The sequence below is a fragment of the Hippoglossus hippoglossus genome, chromosome 22, assembly GCF_009819705.1.
Source record: "Hippoglossus hippoglossus isolate fHipHip1 chromosome 22, fHipHip1.pri, whole genome shotgun sequence".
Taxonomy (NCBI): domain Eukaryota; kingdom Metazoa; phylum Chordata; class Actinopteri; order Pleuronectiformes; family Pleuronectidae; genus Hippoglossus; species Hippoglossus hippoglossus.
The window spans coordinates 22,954,185-22,976,629 of record NC_047172.1 but is presented as its reverse complement, the minus strand read 5'-3'; the positions used below and the strand labels follow the sequence as shown (position 1 = coordinate 22,976,629).

General features: G+C 43.4%; 2 protein-coding genes across 2 annotated transcripts; both read right to left on the bottom strand.

Moving 5' to 3' along the window:
* Positions 1-1,131: 1,131 nt before the first annotated feature.
* Positions 1,132-4,535, bottom strand: LOC117756539 (growth hormone secretagogue receptor type 1-like). Its single transcript, XM_034577082.1, is given in 6 exon segments — positions 1,132-1,231; positions 1,403-1,862; positions 2,709-3,168; positions 3,293-3,360; positions 3,363-3,453; positions 4,512-4,535. Coding segments are annotated over 6 exon segments (1,203 nt in total).
* A 1,800-nt stretch (positions 4,536-6,335) lies between these two features.
* LOC117756538 (growth hormone secretagogue receptor type 1-like) lies at positions 6,336-15,007 on the bottom strand. Its single transcript, XM_034577081.1, is given in 6 exon segments — positions 6,336-6,435; positions 6,607-7,066; positions 7,913-8,372; positions 8,497-8,564; positions 8,567-8,662; positions 14,685-15,007. Coding segments are annotated over 6 exon segments (1,311 nt in total). The 5' UTR covers positions 14,812-15,007.
* Positions 15,008-22,445: the final 7,438 nt, after the last annotated feature.

Here is a 22,445-nt window from a genome sequence, read left to right as displayed (position 1 = left end):
ATACCTGGCTTGACGAGCTGGAGAGTGTTGAGAGGAAGTGGAGGAGAAAAGTGGAGCAGCTGGAGAGAGTGAAGGTGAAGAACGAAGACAAACGTCTGAACCAGCAGACAAATGATTACACAAAGAGAAGAGGGATGAGGGGACGTTTGTCCTGAACCCGCTCACCCTTCTACCTTCCTCTTTCCGTGTCAGTCGTTGACAACAGGAGTTAACATGTCATTTGCATCAGGTTTTGTTTCCAAACAGGTTTACACATACAAGGAATTCAATGTGGTGTAAGTGTGCAAGTTAAAATATAAATAATACAAAAATAGGAAACTTTGTCTGTAATATATAGAGATATTATATTATTCTGACACCACATGGACCACACACAGTTTTCCTTAAATAATCTTTATTTAAAAACAATATAAATTTCACACATAAACTAACATAACTCTGTTAATACATCACCAGGAGTTATAAACAAAGTTTAACATTAAAAAACACAAACTGAGAGGAAAGAAATTATTATTTAAATGTATTATTTTTATTCTAAAATATTATCAACATGTTTAATTGGGTAAAAGATTGAAGGTTTTTATTTCTTTTCTATTAAAGGATGTCGATTGTTTGGTTTCATCTTTGCGGAAGTATTTTATTTTTTCACACCCCAGGTAAGACAAAACCCGCCCCTACCCAACCTCTGATTGGCTTATTTTATTTTCATTCCCCAAACTCCGACCAATCATCACTGGACTTGCCTTAAACTAGCCAATCGGAGGCTAGGTGGGGGCGGGCCTTCGCTCACCCCGAGTAGATTGCGGAGAATTCTGAATGTTACTGTCAGAGAAAATCTGTAAATACCTGCTGCTAGCTGGGTTAGCTGTGTGTTAGCAGTTTGTTAGCTGTGTTAGCAGAGTTTTAGCTGTGTGTTAGCAGGGTTAGCTGTGTGTTAGCTGCTCCTACAGTCAAAGCTCATGATATCTTAGTTCAGTGCAGGTCTGAAAGCAGCTGGAATCAGTTTGTTAATATGGTCGTTGCAGAACCACCAGTGATCATCACAGCTACCTTGTGTTTCTGCTGTTGTTACGTGTGCCTATATGTTTACAAAGTGGTTGTAGAGTATCCTGATGAGAGCGTTGTGCTCAGTCAGTGAGACGGTGTGAGACAGTGCGTGTGCACGAGGCTACGCACAGCGTGTCTGTACCTGGCAGACATCAGGTGGTACACCAGAGGGTTGATGGCAGAACTGAGGCGGGAAAGGATCCAGGTGAACAGGATATAATACAAGTATGTTTCAGTCAGTGTGTGATTGTGTGTACTGTCAGTGGGCGTCACAGCATATGTGTGTGTGCCTGCTGTCGCTGTTGTGAGACTGAGTGTGTCCTTCTGTGACTTTATGCAAAGGGTTGTGTTTTGCTTGTTACGTGTAGTATTGTGTATCTCCGAGTGTGTGTCTCTTTCAGTGCGAGGAGCCAGGTTGTGTGTGCTCTCCCCAGCTCTGATGTCGTGTGATACAACATGATGTGCGCTCGTATTGTCAGAACCTGCGCCCGGGTCATTGAGCGTTTCAGGTTGTGTGTCCACCAAGTGTGCGTCTGCATCACTGAGTGTGTCGATCTCGTTGTTTGTGTTTTCACAGAGTGCATCATCTCTGTCTGTGTGAGCTTGTGTCTTCAGGTCCCAGTCTGAGAGGCTAACAGGTTCGGTAACAGAGGCCATGTTGCCTGTGCTTTCAGGAGGAGTGTTCATGTCCGAGAGTGTGTTTGTGTCTGTGTTAGTTCCCGGACTTTCAGCACCAGTGCTCTCAGAAACATAGGTCATGGTCAGGCCGACGATGTAGGGCAGCCAGCACAGGACGAAGGCCAAGAAGATCACTCCTGATGGACATGAGGAGAAGGACACAGGAAGTGGACGTGAGAATCATCAATATCTGCAGGTGATAGAATCATGTCTCACACTGTTAAACAAGAGAGCTGTGTCTCAGTTCAGGGGCTGCAACCTTCAGAGGACACGATCTACTCAACCCACCTCCTTCCTCGGTCAGGTAGACTGTGAAGGCTGAAACAAAATGAGACCGTCTGGTCCACAGAGGAGAAGCTTGTCCTGTCCTTAAGTTGGACACGACAGAAAGCTTAATGCCCCTTGGTTTTTTAACATGTGAGCCGTTAGTTGAGTTGATACGGTTCGTCACCAAAGTGCAATGAGTCCTGGGATATGTTGGACCTGGAAGGATTCACTTGTCAGAGCTTTCTCTGGTATGAAAGGAAGCATCTGTAGGAGCCTTTCTACTCGTGTCGCTGTGATGCAGCCCCTAAATTGACACACAGCTGGAAATAAAGATGGACGACATGACTGCTCCCCAAAAGTGAAGCCGAAGCATCTCGATTGCCCCTTGGTGGCTGGCTGCAGGTCCTAAACCTTGCCTGCCTCCTTGATGGTAACAGGTGGGACATGGACCAAACTAAAAAGTCAAAATACACATCAAATATATTCTCAACGATGGTTTCTGTCATTTTATGTGGTTCTCATAAAACTGGTGAGTTCTTTTTCTGGTAAATTTAGTTTTGATTAACTATTGGATGATACAGCTCCGACTCTGGCTCCAGATGTGGAAGCTGAGATGAAGACAAAGTATTAAATCTGTTCGTCAGCCTTTGTCAGTTGTATTTAGTAAAAGCTAAATTCAGAACCTAAGGGTGTGTGTGTTGGATTGTGTTTCTCACCCAGCATCTTGACTGCGTGTTGGTGACTCTTGTCTTTACGGCTGCTTTGTGGTCGGAGCCTCAGAGTCCGTCCAATCAGGATGTAGACTAGTCCCAGGATGCACAGGGGTACCAGGAAGTACAGGTTGTAGAGAATTAATATGGCCAACATGAGGCCAGAGGAGAATGAGGATTTTGATAATCTGCACACTTCGATTTCATCCTCTTTTCCCTTATGATCCACTTCCATCATGACCAAAAATGGTGCTGCACTGACAGCCGCTCCCAGCCAGAGGCAGCCAATCAGAGCCCTGGTTCTGCGATGTGTCACCAGCGTCTTGGAGGTGATTGGCCAGCAGACAACCAGGTACCTCTCCAAGGAGAGAAAGGTGATGTGGAGGATGGTGCAGTAGGTGCAGCACTCTGAGAGGAACACGGTCAGCTTACAGGCGAAGTCTCCCAACTTCAAGTCTGTCCAGAGCTGGAAGAGACACAATCCGTTTAGTGCACGTTCAGCCAAACCATGAGTATCTGGTCAAATCACAGTGAACTGCAACAAAAAGGTGTATAAGTATATAAGTATTATAGGATATATGTGAGTGCACCTTATATATATCCAGAGGCAGCAGCAGAAGATTCAGCAGATCACTAACAGCCATGCTGCTCAGGTGCAGCTTCTCATGTGTGGGCGAAGCCAAACCACCAGAAGGGTCAGTGTGTTTCCAAGAAGGCCGAAGATTATCAGTGAAACCACAATCACAACACACTAGAAAACTAAATATTGATGATTGATTTTCATTAGAATCACAAATTTACACATTATTCAGTCCACAATGGAAAATGGTAAAAAACATTCACAGAAATAATTTGTTCTCATGATTACTGGCACAAGAAGATATTTTTTTCAGTTTTTTCCTAAACTACTATGAAAGACTAGTATAAAAATATAAGAAACAACATGGAGTCAGGTGAAAATATCCTCTAAATGTTTTCTCCATAGCTCAGCAACATTTTCAGCCCCAGTGATCAATATAAGACGGGAGGAATATTTTACTGTTATTTATAACTTTAACTTCCTTAGAAAATTCATTCGCATCATTCTGCTGAAGCTTTCTGGCCAAGTTCTGCTAATTAATTTTAAAATATGTACTGCATATCTAAATCTGGAAAACACACACACACACATATTTACTTTTTCATTTTATAACTCACTTTTCCTCCAGCACTTTTATTTATTTTCCAGATTGTTTTTACAGTTTCAGTTAAAATATTGCAGAGGTAATTCATCATGTTCACTGGAAACAGACAGGAGCAACTGGGCAGTTTAATGTGGTGTGATTTTAAATCTATTCAAATGCTTGTGTGCATGTGTTTATATAACAATATATAACGTTTTAATTGGTGATATTTAAAGGTGCTGGGAGGAGAATCTGTTTATTGATTGTTGACAGAATCAGGCTAAGAGGACAAGCCTGTCTTTATGCTAAGCTAAGCTAAGCAGCTGCTTTGTATTTACTGTAGAATCATCTCAACTCTCAGTTTTTCTCTGTAATAATTTAATAAATTGTTTTATTAGTTATAAGAGGAAAATGTTTTAATTTTCTGTCTTTCAGATAAAGGTTGAAGTTGTTGTTTTATAACTAATAATAATAATAATAACAGTAGCTGGCTGTATCATTTTAAAATCGTCTACAGTATCATCACCATTGTTTTGTACCCACCTAACTCAATCGATCCAAATCTTGTTTCCTCCTTCTGACAGTCTTGGTTGGAGCAGTTTTCCTGGAAGCCTGGCGTGCTACAGTTTTTAACTCCACAGCTCACGTTTCCCTCCTCCATTAGATCCATGACGGCTCAGGTGGAGGCAGGACGGAGAAACCTGCAGGGGAGAGGTGTGTGTGTCCCAGGTTCCACAGAACTGACGCACACTGATGGCTTTCCTATGACGCTCGATCACAGCCAACACTGAGAGGAATGGTCAAGTGCTGTCTAATCAGAGCAACGGAAAAAACACACAGGAACATATTTAGAACCACATAAACATGCATGTATCACACTGTGAACTCTGAATAAACACATGTACTGCACATATTCACACTAAGAGCTGTTCTACACACATGGATGCACACATATTCAATATCAACACAGTAAAATTCAACCTATCAAAGCTTTAATCAGACCTTCCTCACTATTCTTACATTTTTAAATCACTCACGCAGAAAAGAAAAGGAGATCTCGTCCCAACGCCTACATCGACTGCCTGGCCGCACTCATTGCAAAAGACAAGGAGCTGAAGAAGAGTCGGGCAGAAACGCTGGAGGTGAAGCTGCAGCAGGAGACGACTCCAACTGAGGGACTGAGCTGCAGGTAGGTGGAGGCCGTCAACAGAGGACACACGTCTCTGAAGGAGCAAGTTCACCAACTGAAAGGTGAACAGATGAAGCTGGAGGAGGACGTGAGACACAAGGATGAGTTGATTAAGACAGAAACAAAGAAGAGACGAGCTTCCATAAAATCATACCTGGCTTGACGAGCTGGAGAGTGTTGAGAGGAAGTGGAGGAGAAAAGTGGAGCAGCTGGAGAGAGTGAAGGTGAAGAACGAAGACAAACGTCTGAACCAGCAGACAAATGATTACACAAAGAGAAGAGGGATGAGGGGACGTTTGTCCTGAACCCGCTCACCCTTCTACCTTCCTCTTTCCGTGTCAGTCGTTGACAACAGGAGTTAACATGTCATTTGCATCAGGTTTTGTTTCCAAACAGGTTTACACATACAAGGAATTCAATGTGGTGTAAGTGTGCAAGTTAAAATATAAATAATACAAAAATAGGAAACTTTGTCTGTAATATATAGAGATATTATATTATTCTGACACCACATGGACCACACACAGTTTTCCTTAAATAATCTTTATTTAAAAACAATATAAATTTCACACATAAACTAACATAACTCTGTTAATACATCACCAGGAGTTATAAACAAAGTTTAACATTAAAAAACACAAACTGAGAGGAAAGAAATTATTATTTAAATGTATTATTTTTATTCTAAAATATTATCAACATGTTTAATTGGGTAAAAGATTGAAGGTTTTTATTTCTTTTCTATTAAAGGATGTCGATTGTTTGGTTTCATCTTTGCGGAAGTATTTTATTTTTTCACACCCCAGGTAAGACAAAACCCGCCCCTACCCAACCTCTGATTGGCTTATTTTATTTTCATTCCCCAAACTCCGACCAATCATCACTGGACTTGCCTTAAACTAGCCAATCGGAGGCTAGGTGGGGGCGGGCCTTCGCTCACCCCGAGTAGATTGCGGAGAATTCTGAATGTTACTGTCAGAGAAAATCTGTAAATACCTGCTGCTAGCTGGGTTAGCTGTGTGTTAGCAGTTTGTTAGCTGTGTTAGCAGAGTTTTAGCTGTGTGTTAGCAGGGTTAGCTGTGTGTTAGCTGCTCCTACAGTCAAAGCTCATGATATCTTAGTTCAGTGCAGGTCTGAAAGCAGCTGGAATCAGTTTGTTAATATGGTCGTTGCAGAACCACCAGTGATCATCACAGCTACCTTGTGTTTCTGCTGTTGTTACGTGTGCCTATATGTTTACAAAGTGGTTGTGGAGTATCCTGATGAGAGCGTTGTGCTCAGTCAGTGAGACGGTGTGAGACAGTGCGTGTGCACGAGGCTACGCACAGCGTGTCTGTACCTGGCAGACATCAGGTGGTACACCAGAGGGTTGATGGCAGAACTGAGGCGGGAAAGGATCCAGGTGAACAGGATATAATACAAGTATGTTTCAGTCAGTGTGTGATTGTGTGTACTGTCAGTGGGCGTCACAGCATATGTGTGTGTGCCTGCTGTCGCTGTTGTGAGACTGAGTGTGTCCTTCTGTGACTTTATGCAAAGGGTTGTGTTTTGCTTGTTACGTGTAGTATTGTGTATCTCCGAGTGTGTGTCTCTTTCAGTGCGAGGAGCCAGGTTGTGTGTGCTCTCCCCAGCTCTGATGTCGTGTGATACAACATGATGTGCGCTCGTATTGTCAGAACCTGCGCCCGGGTCATTGAGCGTTTCAGGTTGTGTGTCCACCAAGTGTGCGTCTGCATCACTGAGTGTGTCGATCTCGTTGTTTGTGTTTTCACAGAGTGCATCATCTCTGTCTGTGTGAGCTTGTGTCTTCAGGTCCCAGTCAGAGAGGCTAACAGGTTCGGTAACAGAGGCCATGTTGCCTGTGCTTTCAGGAGGAGTGTTCATGTCCGAGAGTGTGTTTGTGTCTGTGTTAGTTCCCGGACTTTCAGCACCAGTGCTCTCAGAAACATAGGTCATGGTCAGGCCGACGATGTAGGGCAGCCAGCACAGGACGAAGGCCAAGAAGATCACTCCTGATGGACATGAGGAGAAGGACACAGGAAGTGGACGTGAGAATCATCAATATCTGCAGGTGATAGAATCATGTCTCACACTGTTAAACAAGAGAGCTGTGTCTCAGTTCAGGGGCTGCAACCTTCAGAGGACACGATCTACTCAACCCACCTCCTTCCTCGGTCAGGTAGACTGTGAAGGCTGAAACAAAATGAGACCGTCTGGTCCACAGAGGAGAAGCTTGTCCTGTCCTTAAGTTGGACACGACAGAAAGCTTAATGCCCCTTGGTTTTTTAACATGTGAGCCGTTAGTTGAGTTGATACGGTTCGTCACCAAAGTGCAATGAGTCCTGGGATATGTTGGACCTGGAAGGATTCACTTGTCAGAGCTTTCTCTGGTATGAAAGGAAGCATCTGTAGGAGCCTTTCTACTCGTGTCGCTGTGATGCAGCCCCTAAATTGACACACAGCTGGAAATAAAGATGGACGACATGACTGCTCCCCAAAAGTGAAGCCGAAGCATCTCGATTGCCCCTTGGTGGCTGGCTGCAGGTCCTAAACCTTGCCTGCCTCCTTGATGGTAACAGGTGGGACATGGACCAAACTAAAAAGTCAAAATACACATCAAATATATTCTCAACGATGGTTTCTGTCATTTTATGTGGTTCTCATAAAACTGGTGAGTTCTTTTTCTGGTAAATTTAGTTTTGATTAACTATTGGATGATACAGCTCCGACTCTGGCTCCAGATGTGGAAGCTGAGATGAAGACAAAGTATTAAATCTGTTCGTCAGCCTTTGTCAGTTGTATTTAGTAAAAGCTAAATTCAGAACCTAAGGGTGTGTGTGTTGGATTGTGTTTCTCACCCAGCATCTTGACTGCGTGTTGGTGACTCTTGTCTTTACGGCTGCTTTGTGGTCGGAGCCTCAGAGTCCGTCCAATCAGGATGTAGACTAGTCCCAGGATGCACAGGGGTACCAGGACATACAGGTTGTAGAGAATTATCATGGCCAACATGAGGCCAGAGGAGAATGAGGATTTTGATAATCTGCACACTTCGATTTCATCCTCTTTTCCCTTATGATCCACTTCCATCATGACCAAAAATGGTGCTGCACTGACAGCCGCTCCCAGCCAGAGGCAGCCAATCAGAGCCCTGGTTCTGCGATGTGTCACCAGCGTCTTGGAGGTGATTGGCCAGCAGACAACCAGGTACCTCTCCAAGGAGAGAAAGGTGATGTGGAGGATGGTGCAGTAGGTGCAGCACTCTGAGAGGAACACGGTCAGCTTACAGGCGAAGTCTCCCAACTTCAAGTCTGTCCAGAGCTGGAAGAGACACAATCCGTTTAGTGCACGTTCAGCCAAACCATGAGTATCTGGTCAAATCACAGTGAACTGCAACAAAAAGGTGTATAAGTATATAAGTATTATAGGATATATGTGAGTGCACCTTATATATATCCAGAGGCAGCAGCAGAAGATTCAGCAGATCACTAACAGCCATGCTGCTCAGGTGCAGCTTCTCATGTGTGGGCGAAGCCAAACCACCAGAAGGGTCAGTGTGTTTCCAAGAAGGCCGAAGATTATCAGTGAAACCAAAATCACAGTCAGACACACTAGAAAACGAAATATTGATGATTGATTTTCATTAGAATCACAAATTTACACATTATTAAGTCCACAATGGAAAATGGTAAAAAACATTCACAGAAATAATTTGTTCTCATGATTACTGGCACAAGAAGATATTTTTTTCAGTTTTTTCCTAAACTACTATGAAAGACTAGTATAAAAATATAAGAAACAACATGGAGTCAGGTGAAAATATCCTCTAAATGTTTTCTCCATAGCTCAGCAACATTTTCAGCCCCAGTGATCAATATAAGACGGGAGGAATATTTTACTGTTATTTATAACTTTAACTTCCTTAGAAAATTCATTCGCATCATTCTGCTGAAGCTTTCTGGCCAAGTTCTGCTAATTAATTTTAAAATATGTACTGCATATCTAAATCTGGAAAACACACACACACACATATTTACTTTTTCATTTTATAACTCACTTTTCCTCCAGCACTTTTATTTATTTTCCAGATTGTTTTTACAGTTTCAGTTAAAATATTGCAGAGGTAATTCATCATGTTCACTGGAAACAGACAGGAGCAACTGGGCAGTTTAATGTGGTGTGATTTTAAATCTATTCAAATGCTTGTGTGCATGTGTTTATATAACAATATATAACGTTTTAATTGGTGATATTTAAAGGTGCTGGGAGGAGAATCTGTTTATTGATTGTTGACAGAATCAGGCTAAGAGGACAAGCCTGTCTTTATGCTAAGCTAAGCTAAGCAGCTGCTTTGTATTTACTGTAGAATCATCTCAACTCTCAGTTTTTCTCTGTAATAATTTAATAAATTGTTTTATTAGTTATAAGAGGAAAATGTTTTAATTTTCTGTCTTTCAGATAAAGGTTGAAGTTGTTGTTTTATAACTAATAATAATAATAATAACAGTAGCTGGCTGTATCATTTTAAAATCGTCTACAGTATCATCACCATTGTTTTGTACCCACCTAACTCAATCGATCCAAATCTTGTTTCCTCCTTCTGACAGTCTTGGTTGGAGCAGTTTTCCTGGAAGCCTGGCGTGCTACAGTTTTTAACTCCACAGCTCACGTTTCCCTCCTCCATTAGATCCATGACGGCTCAGGTGGAGGCAGGACGGAGAAACCTGCAGGGGAGAGGTGTGTGTGTCCCAGGTTCCACAGAACTGACGCACACTGATGGCTTTCCTATGACGCTCGATCACAGCCAACACTGAGAGGAATGGTCAAGTGCTGTCTAATCAGAGCAACGGAAAAAACACACAGGAACATATTTAGAACCACATAAACATGCATGTATCACACTGTGAACTCTGAATAAACACATGTACTGCACATATTCACACTAAGAGCTGTTCTACACACATGGATGCACACATATTCAATATCAACACAGTAAAATTCAACCTATCAAAGCTTTAATCAGACCTTCCTCACTATTCTTACATTTTTAAATCACTCACGCAGAAAAGAAAAGGAGATCTCGTCCCAACGCCTACATCGACTGCCTGGCCGCACTCATTGCAAAAGACAAGGAGCTGAAGAAGAGTCGGGCAGAAACGCTGGAGGTGAAGCTGCAGCAGGAGACGACTCCAACTGAGGGACTGAGCTGCAGGTAGGTGGAGGCCGTCAACAGAGGACACACGTCTCTGAAGGAGCAAGTTCACCAACTGAAAGGTGAACAGATGAAGCTGGAGGAGGACGTGAGACACAAGGATGAGTTGATTAAGACAGAAACAAAGAAGAGACGAGCTTCCATAAAATCATACCTGGCTTGACGAGCTGGAGAGTGTTGAGAGGAAGTGGAGGAGAAAAGTGGAGCAGCTGGAGAGAGTGAAGGTGAAGAACGAAGACAAACGTCTGAACCAGCAGACAAATGATTACACAAAGAGAAGAGGGATGAGGGGATGTTTGTCCTGAACCCGCTCACCATTCTACCTTCCTCTTTCCGTGTCAGTCGTTGACAACAGGAGTTAACATGTCATTTGCATCAGGTTTTGTTTCCAAACAGGTTTACACATACAAGGAATTCAATGTGGTGTAAGTGTGCAAGTTAAAATATAAATAATACAAAAATAGGAAACTTTGTCTGTAATATATAGAGATATTATATTATTCTGACACCACATGGACCACACACAGTTTTCCTTAAATAATCTTTATTTAAAAACAATATAAATTTCACACATAAACTAACATAACTCTGTTAATACATCACCAGGAGTTATAAACAAAGTTTAACATTAAAAAACACAAACTGAGAGGAAAGAAATTATTATTTAAATGTATTATTTTTATTCTAAAATATTATCAACATGTTTAATTGGGTAAAAGATTGAAGGTTTTTATTTCTTTTCTATTAAAGGATGTCGATTGTTTGGTTTCATCTTTGCGGAAGTATTTTATTTTTTCACACCCCAGGTAAGACAAAACCCGCCCCTACCCAACCTCTGATTGGCTTATTTTATTTTCATTCCCAAAACTCCGACCAATCATCACTGGACTTGCCTTAAACGAACCAATCGGAGGCTAGGTGGGGGCGGGTCTTCGCTCACCCCGAGTAGATTGCGGAGAAGTCTGAATGTTACTGTCAGAGAAAATCTGTAAATACCTGCTGCTAGCTGGGTTAGCTGTGTGTTAGCAGTTTGTTAGCTGTGTTAGCAGAGTTTTAGCTGTGTGTTAGCAGGGTTAGCTGTGTGTTAGCTGCTCCTACAGTCAAAGCTCATGATATCTTAGTTCAGTGCAGGTCTGAAAGCAGCTGGAATCAGTTTGTTAATATGGTCGTTGCAGAACCACCAGTGATCATCACAGCTACCTTGTGTTTCTGCTGTTGTTACGTGTGCCTATATGTTTACAAAGTGGTTGTGGAGTATCCTGATGAGAGCGTTGTGCTCAGTTAGTGAGACGGTGTGAGACTGTGCGTGTGCACGAGGCTACGCACAGCGTGTCTGTACCTGGCAGACATCAGGTGGTACACCAGAGGGTTGATGGCAGAACTGAGGCGGGAAAGGATCCAGGTGAACAGGATAAAAAACAACTGGGGGTCAGTGTGTGTGTGATTGTGTGTACTGTCAGTGGGCGTCACAACATATGTGTGTGTGCCTGCTGTCGCTGTTGTTAGACTGACTGTGTCCTTCTGTGACTTTATGCAAATGGTTGTGTTTGGCTTGTTTTGTGTAGTATCGTGTATGTCCGAGTGTGTGTCTGTTTCAGTGCGAGGACCCAGGTTGTGTGTGCTCTCTCCAGCTCTGACATCGTGTGATACAACATGATGTGCGTTCGTATCGTCAGAACCTGCACCCGGGTCAGTGAGTGTTTCAGTTTGTGAGTCCACCAAGTGTGCGTCTGTAGCACTGTGTGTGTCGATCTCGTTGTTTGTGTTTTCACAGAGTGCATCATCTCTGTCTGTGTGAGCTCGTGTCTTCAGGTCCCAGTCTGAGAGGCTAACAGGTTCGGTAACAGAGGCCATGTTGCCTGTGCTTTCAGGAGGAGTGTTCATGTCCGAGAGTGTGTTTGTGTCTGTTAGTTTCCCGACTTTCAGCACCAGTGCTCTGAGGAACATAGGTCATGGTCAGGCCGACGATGTAGGGCAGCCAGCACAGGACGAAGGCCAAGAAGATCACTCCTGATGGACATGAGGAGAAGGACACAGGAAGTGGACATGAGAATCATCAATATCTGCAGGTGATAGAATCATGTCTCACACTGTTAAACAAGAGAGCTGTGTCTCAGTTCAGGGGCTGCAACCTTCAGAGGACACGATCTACTCAACCCACCTCCTTCCTCGGTCAGGTAGACTGTGAAGGCTGAAACAAAATGAGACCGTCTGGTCCACAGAGGAGAAGCTTGTCCTGTCCTTAAGTTGGACACGACAGAAAGCTTAATGCCCCTTGGTTTTTTAACATGTGAGCCGTTAGTTGAGTTGATACGGTTCGTCACCAAAGTGCAATGAGTCCTGGGATATGTTGGACCTGGAAGGATTCACTCGTCAGAGCTTTCTCTGGTATGAAAGGAAGCATCTGTAGGAGCCTTTCTACTCGTGTCGCTGTGATGCAGCCCCTAAATTGACACACAGCTGGAAATAAAGATGGACGACATGACTGCTCCCCAAAAGTGAAGCCGAAGCATCTCGATTGCCCCCTGGTGGCTGGCTGCAGGTCCTAAACCTTGCCTGCCTCCTTGATGGTAACAGGTGGGACATGGACCAAACTAAAAAGTCAAAATACAGATCAAATATATTCTCAACAATGGTTTCTGTCATTTTATGTGGTTCTCATAAAACTGGTGAGTTCTTTTTCTGGTAAATTTAGTTTTGATTAACTATTGGATGATACAGCTCCGACTCTGGCTCCAGATGTGGAAGCTGAGATGAAGACAAAGTATTAAATCTGTTCGTCAGCCTTTGTCAGTTGTATTTAGTAAAAGCTAAATTCAGAACCTAAGGGTGTGTGTGTTGGATTGTGTTTCTCACCCAGCATCTTGACTGCGTGTTGGTGACTCTTGTCTTTACGGCTGCTTTGTGGTCGGAGCCTCAGAGTCCGTCCAATCAGGATGTAGACTAGTCCCAGGATGCACAGGGGTACCAGGAAGTACAGGTTGTAGAGAATTAATATGGCCAACATGAGGCCAGAGGAGAATGAGGATTTTGATAATCTGCACACTTCGATTTCATCCTCTTTTCCCTTATGATCCACTTCCATCATGACCAAAAATGGTGCTGCACTGACAGCCGCTCCCAGCCAGAGGCAGCCAATCAGAGCCCTGGTTCTGCGATGTGTCACCAGCGTCTTGGAGGTGATTGGCCAGCAGACAACCAGGTACCTCTCCAAGGAGAGAAAGGTGATGTGGAGGATGGTGCAGTAGGTGCAGCACTCTGAGAGGAACACGGTCAGCTTACAGGCGAAGTCTCCCAACTTCAAGTCTGTCCAGAGCTGGAAGAGACACAATCCGTTTAGTGCACGTTCAGCCAAACCATGAGTATCTGGTCAAATCACAGTGAACTGCAACAAAAAGGTGTATAAGTATATAAGTATTATAGGATATATGTGAGTGCACCTTATATATATCCAGAGGCAGCAGCAGAAGATTCAGCAGATCACTAACAGCCATGCTGCTCAGGTGCAGCTTCTCATGTGTGGGCGAAGCCAAACCACCAGAAGGGTCAGTGTGTTTCCAAGAAGGCCGAAGATTATCAGTGAAACCACAATCACAACACACTAGAAAACTAAATATTGATGATTGATTTTCATTAGAATCACAAATTTACACATTATTCAGTCCACAATGGAAAATGGTAAAAAACGTTCCTAGAAATAATTTGTTCTCATGATTACTAGCACAAGAAGATATTTTTTCAGTTTATTCCTAAACTACCATGAAAGACTAGTATAAAAATATAAGAAACAACATGGAGTCAGGTAAAAATATCCTCTAAATGTTTTCTCCATAGCTCAGCAACATTTTCAGCCCCAGTGATCAATATAAGACGGGAGGAATATTTTACTGTTATTTATAACTTTAACTTCCTTAGAAAATTCATTTGCATCATTCTGCTGAAGCTTTCTGGCCAAGTTCTGCTAATTAATTTTAATAATATGTACTGCATATCTAAATCTGGAACACACACAGATATATATTTACTATTCATTTTATAACTTTCACTTTTCCTCCGTGCATGTGTTTATATAACAATATATAACGTTTTAATTGGTGATATTTAAAGGTGCTGGGAGGAGGATCTGTTTATTGAATATTGACAGAATCAGGCTAAGAGGATAAACCTGTCTTTATGCTAAGCTAAGCTAAGCAGCTGCTTTGTATTTACTGTAGAATCATCTCAACTCTCAGTTTTTCCTTGTAATGATTTAATAAATTGTTTAATTAGTTATAAGAGGAAAATGTTTGAATTTTCTGTCCTTCAGATAAAGGTTGAAGTTGTTTTTTATCTTTTAATAACTAATAATAATAATAATCACAGTAGCTGGCTGTATCATTTTAAAATCGTCTACAGTATCATCACCATTGTTTTGTACCCACCTAACAAGATAGATCCAGACATTGTTTCCTCCTCCTGACAGTCTTGGTTGGAGCAGTTTTCCTGGAAGCCTGGCGTGCTACAGTTTTTAACTCCACAGCTCACGTTTCCCTCCTCCATTAGATCCATGACGGCTCAGGTGGAGGCAGGACGGAGAAACCTGCAGGGGAGAGGTGTGTGTGTCCCAGGTTCCACAGAACTGACGCACACTGATGGCTTTCCTATGACACTCGATCACAGCCAACACTGAGAGGAATGGTCAAGTGCTGTCTAATCAGACGATGATGTTGTACAACTCGTTTTGAACGAACTTGGCTGAAATATGAGAAAGCCAATTAATTGCTGCGGTCGAACGTACAAGGAATATTCTCCATCTTGTCCTATGTTCTAAAATGGTACAGAGTTTAGTATAACCCTTGTGTTGTCCCTGCTTGCCCCGGCTGTTGGCCCCCTCATAGCCCACCCCATATTAGGACACACACGCACACTGACACCTCTTCCTCTTTCTCGCCCCGAGCGGGGCTGCTGCTAGGGCTATGGAGGAGGCCGGACAGTCGGGTCGAGCGTCGTAGTCAAGAGCTCTCTGTGCGGTGGCGGCGGGGGCTTTTACAGCCTTCACAACCGCGGTGGACGCGTCCGTGCGGGGGATGCGCTCCCTTCGTGCGATGAACGGAGTCACGAGAGCCTTTCCCAGCTGCTCTAGGAACACCCTCCGCTTGTTCCGCTTGCCCGGCATCCAGTCTGGGTTGATCTCTCTCCATATCACGAAGGCGTTGTAGGAAGAGACGTCGAGAATGTTGTGAAAGACGACCAGGGGCCAGCACGCGGTCATCCTCCTGCAGCTGTACGTTCCGATCACCTTGTCTAGGTTGTCCACGCCACCTTTGTTGCGGTTGTAGTCCAGGACGATGACCGGTTTCCCGTCCTCGCGGTCGCTGATGTCGGCCTCGGGGTGCCGTGTGCTCATGAGCACCACATTCCTGTTTTTCTTTGGGATGTAGGACACCAGAGTGGCGGTGGGCGTGAATGCGAACTTGGATGAGAACACCTCTCTTCCCATGACCGCGAGCAGCCCGGTCGGGAGCTCGGGCTTGTTCTTCCAAACCGTGCCAACCACGGTGAGCTTCCTCTCCAGGAGCGAGTTCGTAGGAGGTGAAGTAATTGTCGCACATGACGTTACGACCGTGCAGTCCCTCCGTTACATGGAGCACTACCCGCAACCCCTGGTTCCGTACTGGGCGTCCACCGCTCGGCTTTCCGGTGTACACTTGCATCTTCCAAGCGTAGCTTGATTTCGCATCGCAGGCCACCCACGACTTGATCCCGTATTTCGCCGGCTTGCTGGGCATGTACTGATGGAACGGACACCGGCCTAGGGAGAAAAACTGAGAGGAGAAGAGATGAGATGAGGACGAGGACTAGCAGCCGCTATCTACATAACATAACATAACATAACATAACATAACATAATAATAATAAAAGACTAACCTCTGAACGGAACCAGTTGCTCGTCCACGGTCACTTCGGGCCCCGGGTTGTAGAGGTGCGGTAGCCGCGACACCCACGCATCCCAGACCTCTCGCACGGCCGCCAATTTGTCCGTGGCTCATCTCGTGCATCTCGTCTCGCGGCCGTCGAAGCGCAGCAGTCTGGAGTACGTGTGGAAGAGTTTTAGGGGCATTGTGGCACGAAATATCGCCCGGCCCCTCTCGGCGTCCCACAGGCTGGCGGCGGCCTAGCCCCGGGACCTGTACACGCCCGCTAAGATCAGCAGCCCCACGTAGGCGCGCAGGTCAGTCTGTGGTCCGTGAGAGAGTGGCACACTGAGACTTATATGTGGGTCTAATGTACCCCCCTTGATTTCAATTGGAATCAGGTGTGGGTCTAAATGACCCCACAGAGCACCACAGCGCCCTCTCTGGGGGTCTAAATGACCCCTCCCATGACAATCGAGAATGACAATCCATTGGTCTCAATGACCCCAGGAGAATTGGATAATGACAATCCGTGGGTCACTCTAACCCTAACCCTGACCGGCCAGGGCTTGCGTATGATCACACGCACGCACTCAGGCACGCACCCACACACACTATTTACAATATTTCCATCTTCCTGCAGAAATTTAACTCCAAAATTGAATTAGTTGAGATCTCAAATTTCCTTCAAAATTAAGACAAACACAATCAAGTAACACTGTATCGATTTACGTTGATAGTCAGCAGCAACTGTGTCTTATTCTGAAAATATCTGACAGTTAGATGCTTACTATCGCTATTTGATCACCAGCCATAATGAGGTCACTCTACTCTGCCTTATACAGCTTGTTGGAGCTAAGTTCAGGTGAAGGTGCTGATGGCTGATGAATTAAAGGAAGAAACTAAACTTGCACCTGTGAAACAGTGAATTTTCAGCTTGTGAAACAGCAAAACTTTAGTCTCAGTGGAATAAATCCTGAGAACAAATTATTCGATTTTGAATCTTTTAATAATTGTTTTAAATATGGGAGGGAACCGGAGCACCTGGAGAAAAGCCACAACAAGACTGAGTGGAATAAATACTGAGAGCAAATAATTCCATTTTAGACATTTTATTCATTTTTATAAATGTGGGGATAACAGGAGCACCTGGGGAAAACATATTTAAATTTGAAAGTGAAGCTATCAGAATAACATCATCCACCTTTTATCTCCAGAAGAAGGAAGAGAACCTTGTTCTGAAAGAGGAGAAGACGCCAGGCTTTTTGCACAGGCGTCTTTTCAAAGAGGAGCTAATTGATATCTCAAGTTCTGGATCTCTTAAAAGAAAGGAAACCAATAGCATCTCTGGACAAGGCCACTTCTTACACAACTCCTTGAAAATGACCTCATCAAGGATTGTGTTGGGGTTGAAAGTTGAGTCAATGTCTTTGACCTCGGCCCATATTCTCTCCAGCAGATGATGACTTGTGTCTGTTATGTCGACATCAGTCCGGGTCACCTTTGCCTTATTATAGATTCGTGTGATAAGCTGGTCCAAGAGAACACTGACATACATTTTACATCTGTCTGCTGCCAGCATCTTTGCAATCTTCTCCCTGGAGTTGCTGTCTGATGATGCTGAGTTCTCCTTTTCTTTGCTGACCTCTGATGATGACGTCTGCTTCGATCCTTTCTCCTCAATGCTGCTGACCTCTGATGATGTTGACTGCTTCGATCCTTTCTCCTCAATGCTGCTGACCACTGCTGGTGTTGACCGCTTCGATCTTTTCTTCCCACTGCTGCTGACCTCTGATGAAGTCTGCTTCGATCTTTTCTCCTCAATGCTGTTGAACACTGCTGGCGTTGACTTCTTCGGTCTTTCATTCCCTCCGCTGCTGACCTCTGATGATGTTGACTGCTTCGATGTTTTCTCCTCAATGCTGCTGACCTCTGATGATGATGACTGCTTGTTAGTTTCCAGTGAGTCGATGGCCATAAAAGCCTCTGACACCCTTTTTGTGTGGCAGTTAACTTGGTTGTTCAGCCACCAGCTTATCAAGGACAGAAAACAAAACACCCTGGTCTGAATGTCTGCATATATGCCCCTGTGTGCCTTAGGAACAGCCACCTTTTTCACTGGACCTGAACTAATGTCTGAATTCCTTCCAGGTGCGATGTGCGCATAGATGAGATCTGAAAGCTGTTTTGTGAATACAAGAACCTTTTCAGATGGAGGCTTTTTCAGTGTTTGGAATGCAGAACTTTCATTTCCACCTCCCGGCTTCTCCTTCTCCAGAAGCACAGCGTCAATACTAGCCATCAATGACTGTATCGTCAGCCTCCTATTGACTTTGGTCTCCTCCTTGAATTTTTTCGTGACCCCTGTCAGTATTTGAAGCGTCCCTGCTGTGGCAAAAGTCTTTATGAAAAGACTATTGATCGTCCTCATTCCTTTACTGATTGAGAGGTTTGGCTGTGGAGATTCCTTTCCATTTTTGCTTTCCTTATTGATTGACTCAATAATTTCATCTAAAGCCATATCAATCTCTGGAGAAAACGATGAATTGAGAAAGAGGCTGTCATTGAACTCATTAAAGAAGTCTGTGATGTCAGTCAAACTATTGTTGATTGTTTCCTGGACAAGCATCTTCCCACTGTCCATACTGCTTGTTGTTGAACCTCCCTCTGAGGAACTACCTGACTTGGAGCTGACTCCTGAAGAGTGGGAGCTTGAAGAGGTCCTACACATCCGAATGGGATCATCTGAAGCGTCCTGTTCCTCTGAGGAAATGGCCCGACTTCGCCTGCGCGATTGACACTCAAGCAAGAGTTGGATTTTTGCATCTGCCTTTAACGTCTCGCAGGCATAACAGATCATCTTCTGGACTTTAGCGGGGTTAATGAGGCGGGTTGGTATAGGCTTCTCAGAGCTCACACAGGTGGAGCTTGCAGACAAGGTGGAGTTGACAGTCTTCGTCACCTCCTCTACAACCAAGTCTGTGAGCTTATCCAAACTCTTAGACTTTGTTGTGCCTGGTGAAAGACTGTCGTTGAGAGTGTCGCCCAGAATGGACCGAACTTCTTCCTCAGACAAGGGTGCATCGGGACATCGCTTTGCAATGGCATTTGAAACGGTCGTCATTAACTTCAGCAGAAGATCTGCCAACATAAATGTTGTAGCTTCATCCGGTTTGCATGACTTCAACAGCTCCCACTGCTCTGCAGTGATCTTCGTAAAAAAGGACTCGAAGTACGGGCGGACAGTCTCTACCTTTATATCCATTTGTTTCACTCTCCGAGTGATCTCCATTGCGACTGTTGTTTGTTTCAATGTGTGTTACAAATTGTTATTTTCGCTGTTCAAGATGTGTTTTCCAAATTCTCATGAAAAATCTCTTATCATCTTTGTTCTACCAATTCGCTGGTTAGTGCAGACTGATTCTTCACTTCTTATTTTTCTGAGATAAAGAGCATCTTTAAAGAATAGAAAGGGATTTGAAGCAAAGGAGTTTAAAGGAATTGAAGCAAAGGGGGTTAAAGGAATTGAAGCAAAGGGGGTTAAAGGAATTGAAGCAAAGGAGGTTTAAGAAATTCAAACAAAGGGGGTTAAAGGACTGTGATGTGACTAATAGATCAAAGGAAACCATAAACTGTTTTGCCTGCTGTCGTCTGGCCGACGGTACCGCAGCATCCGGGCCCGCACCACCAGGCTCAGAGACAGTTTCATCCCCCAGGCCATAAGACTTTTAAACTCCTCCAATCTGCAATAACTCCACTAAACCAGCACCTTAGCATATTTGCACTATTGCACATAATTGCACTATTGTTTTTTTTCTTTAGGTGTATATATATATTTAGATATATATATTTTATTTTCTATTTTAAATTTTTGATATTCTATTTTATATTATTTTATTCAGTATTTTTTTGCTTGTAATATTCGGAGCATTGCTATAAGAGAGCCTGTGACCCAAGCATTTCATTGCCAGCGACTGCTTAATGTAATTGTTGTGCATTTGACAATAAACTCTTGAATCTTGAATCTTGAATCCACTTGGATCGACCTTGTATTGCAGTACCTCTAGGAACGGTGCACCAACTCAGTAGATGGCGGTAATCAGTCCAAAATACTCTGTTTAATCTATGACAATACCATGACACAAAGAAGTTTTTTTACAGTTATCTTCTGGGATCACATGATCAAAGTCCCTTTCCCAACATATTTTAAGGCCCTCCAACTTTGGAAATGTATATAAATATAATCATAGAATTTTGATGCTCCCTTATTTTCGTGCTCCATCTTAGGTGAGAGATCTTCAATTCCAGTTGTACCTTGAAAATGTGTTTATTTGAAATACAGCAATGCCTAATTTAATAACCAATGCCTAGGTACACTGAGTGGAACTAATGCAGTCCCATACAAAATGCCATATATTATATAAATATTGTACATTTCATGAAGGTAGGACATGTTTTAGGGCTGTTGGTGTTGGATTGTATTAGTTTTAGCTTGGTGTACCTAATAAACTGCTTCACTTAGTTCCTTATGCAATACGTTACCCTTCATGTCCATTGTATAATACTTTGTGCATTGTCAGGGATTTGTTCTGCAGTTGAAAAACAAATGACATAAGATAAATTGTGAATAAAATTCACATATTTTTCATTTGGAGAAGTGATGAATGTCACTGTCTGATCTGTGTCAGCACCAAAGTTGGGATCTGCGATTTTGTTTTATGGTTTGTATTAAGCATATATTTAACAAAGCACTTTGTCAACTCCAAATACAAATGACTTCTGAGTCCTGTTTTCTATTGCTTTTTTCAAAATGTCAGTTTTTACTATGTATGACTGATCTGTGGAGAAAGGCATTTTCTTCTTCATTATTCCTGTGTATGCTGAGTGAATATTATAGAAGTGACACTAAATCTGATTGTGTTGCAAGTTGATTTAGCGCAGCATCACACAAGCCAAGAAGTTAAAACCTGAACAATACGAGCTCTTCACAGAAATATCAGTAGTGGCATATGTACCAACCAGTAGGTTCACACTGAACACATGGGGAGCATTATGCTACCTGTACATTCTACACACTAAACCTTTAAGGTTTCTACATTCTATTGGCCAGGTATTCAGTATCCTAAGCATCCACATTTAGATTTAAAGATGGAAAAATAATTACATTACCAGAGTTTAAATTGATAAAAAATAAGAGTTGGGTTCACAACTGCTGAGACAACCTATTTGAGAAAATAGGTTTAAGAATAGAGAGGATGACTGTGGTTTTTCCGAGCATGGGAAGTCTGAGTTTAAATCAGTTATAGCAACTCAAAACTAAACTGCAATGTGCCGGATTGGGGAGCGTATGAATGTTGTTTAACTGAAGTGAATATCAGGGACTGAACTAATCTCCAAGTCTCAGTGTCTCCGACTACACCCTGATCTGGACTCAGCTCCACCAAGAGAACAACCACAGCCAGCAGTGGTGCAGACTCCGACCTTGTTGCAGCAGAGGATGTGGACAGGCTTCCAGCATACACCACTCCATATGTGGCAGCCCATATTCCACGGCAAAATGGAAAAAGGACAATTCATGGCCTAAATGCAACCTCGCAAGCACCGAGGGGGCGCTAGTCAGTTATTTTGCCACGCCCATTCCTTAAAACCATCTGAATGTCTGCAGGGGGGGAGGGGGGCTGTTGTTACACAAATGTAGTTTGAGGGAGGTTGAACCTCCAACACCGAAGTTATAGTAATTTCATGTGTCACGGCGAGTTGATGAAATTTGACGCCACGCCACTATTATGGCGTTTGACGAAAAGTCACAGTAATGTTATGCCTACATTATCAATGTCTTGAGACCCATTTGATAAAGTTTGACATGGCTGCGGGCAGTGGGTGAGGAGGAATACCTCCAAGTGTAAGACATTCCAAAAACAAGACATTTCCTGTTTCCACCAGGGGGCGCTGTGATTTTAAGTCATGATTTCTGTGTAGATGTCATCAGGCCGGGACTCTTGTCTTACATGTCTAGTTTGGACTCGATTGGACCTTGTATGTCCCAGATACAGAACCTCGTGTTTTGATGGTGTGTAATCAAAGTTTGATTCCACGCCACGGTCACACCGTGTGATGAAAAATCGATCTTTGAGTTAGTTTTTATCTCCATCTTGTTGTGATGACACTCATCTCAATTTGAAGTTGATCAGATGAAAGCCCTGGGACAAGTTCGTCAAAGTAAAAATGTGGAATATGGCCAAAATGGTCACTTAATGCAAAATGGCGGGCTTCCTGTTGTGTTTTTTT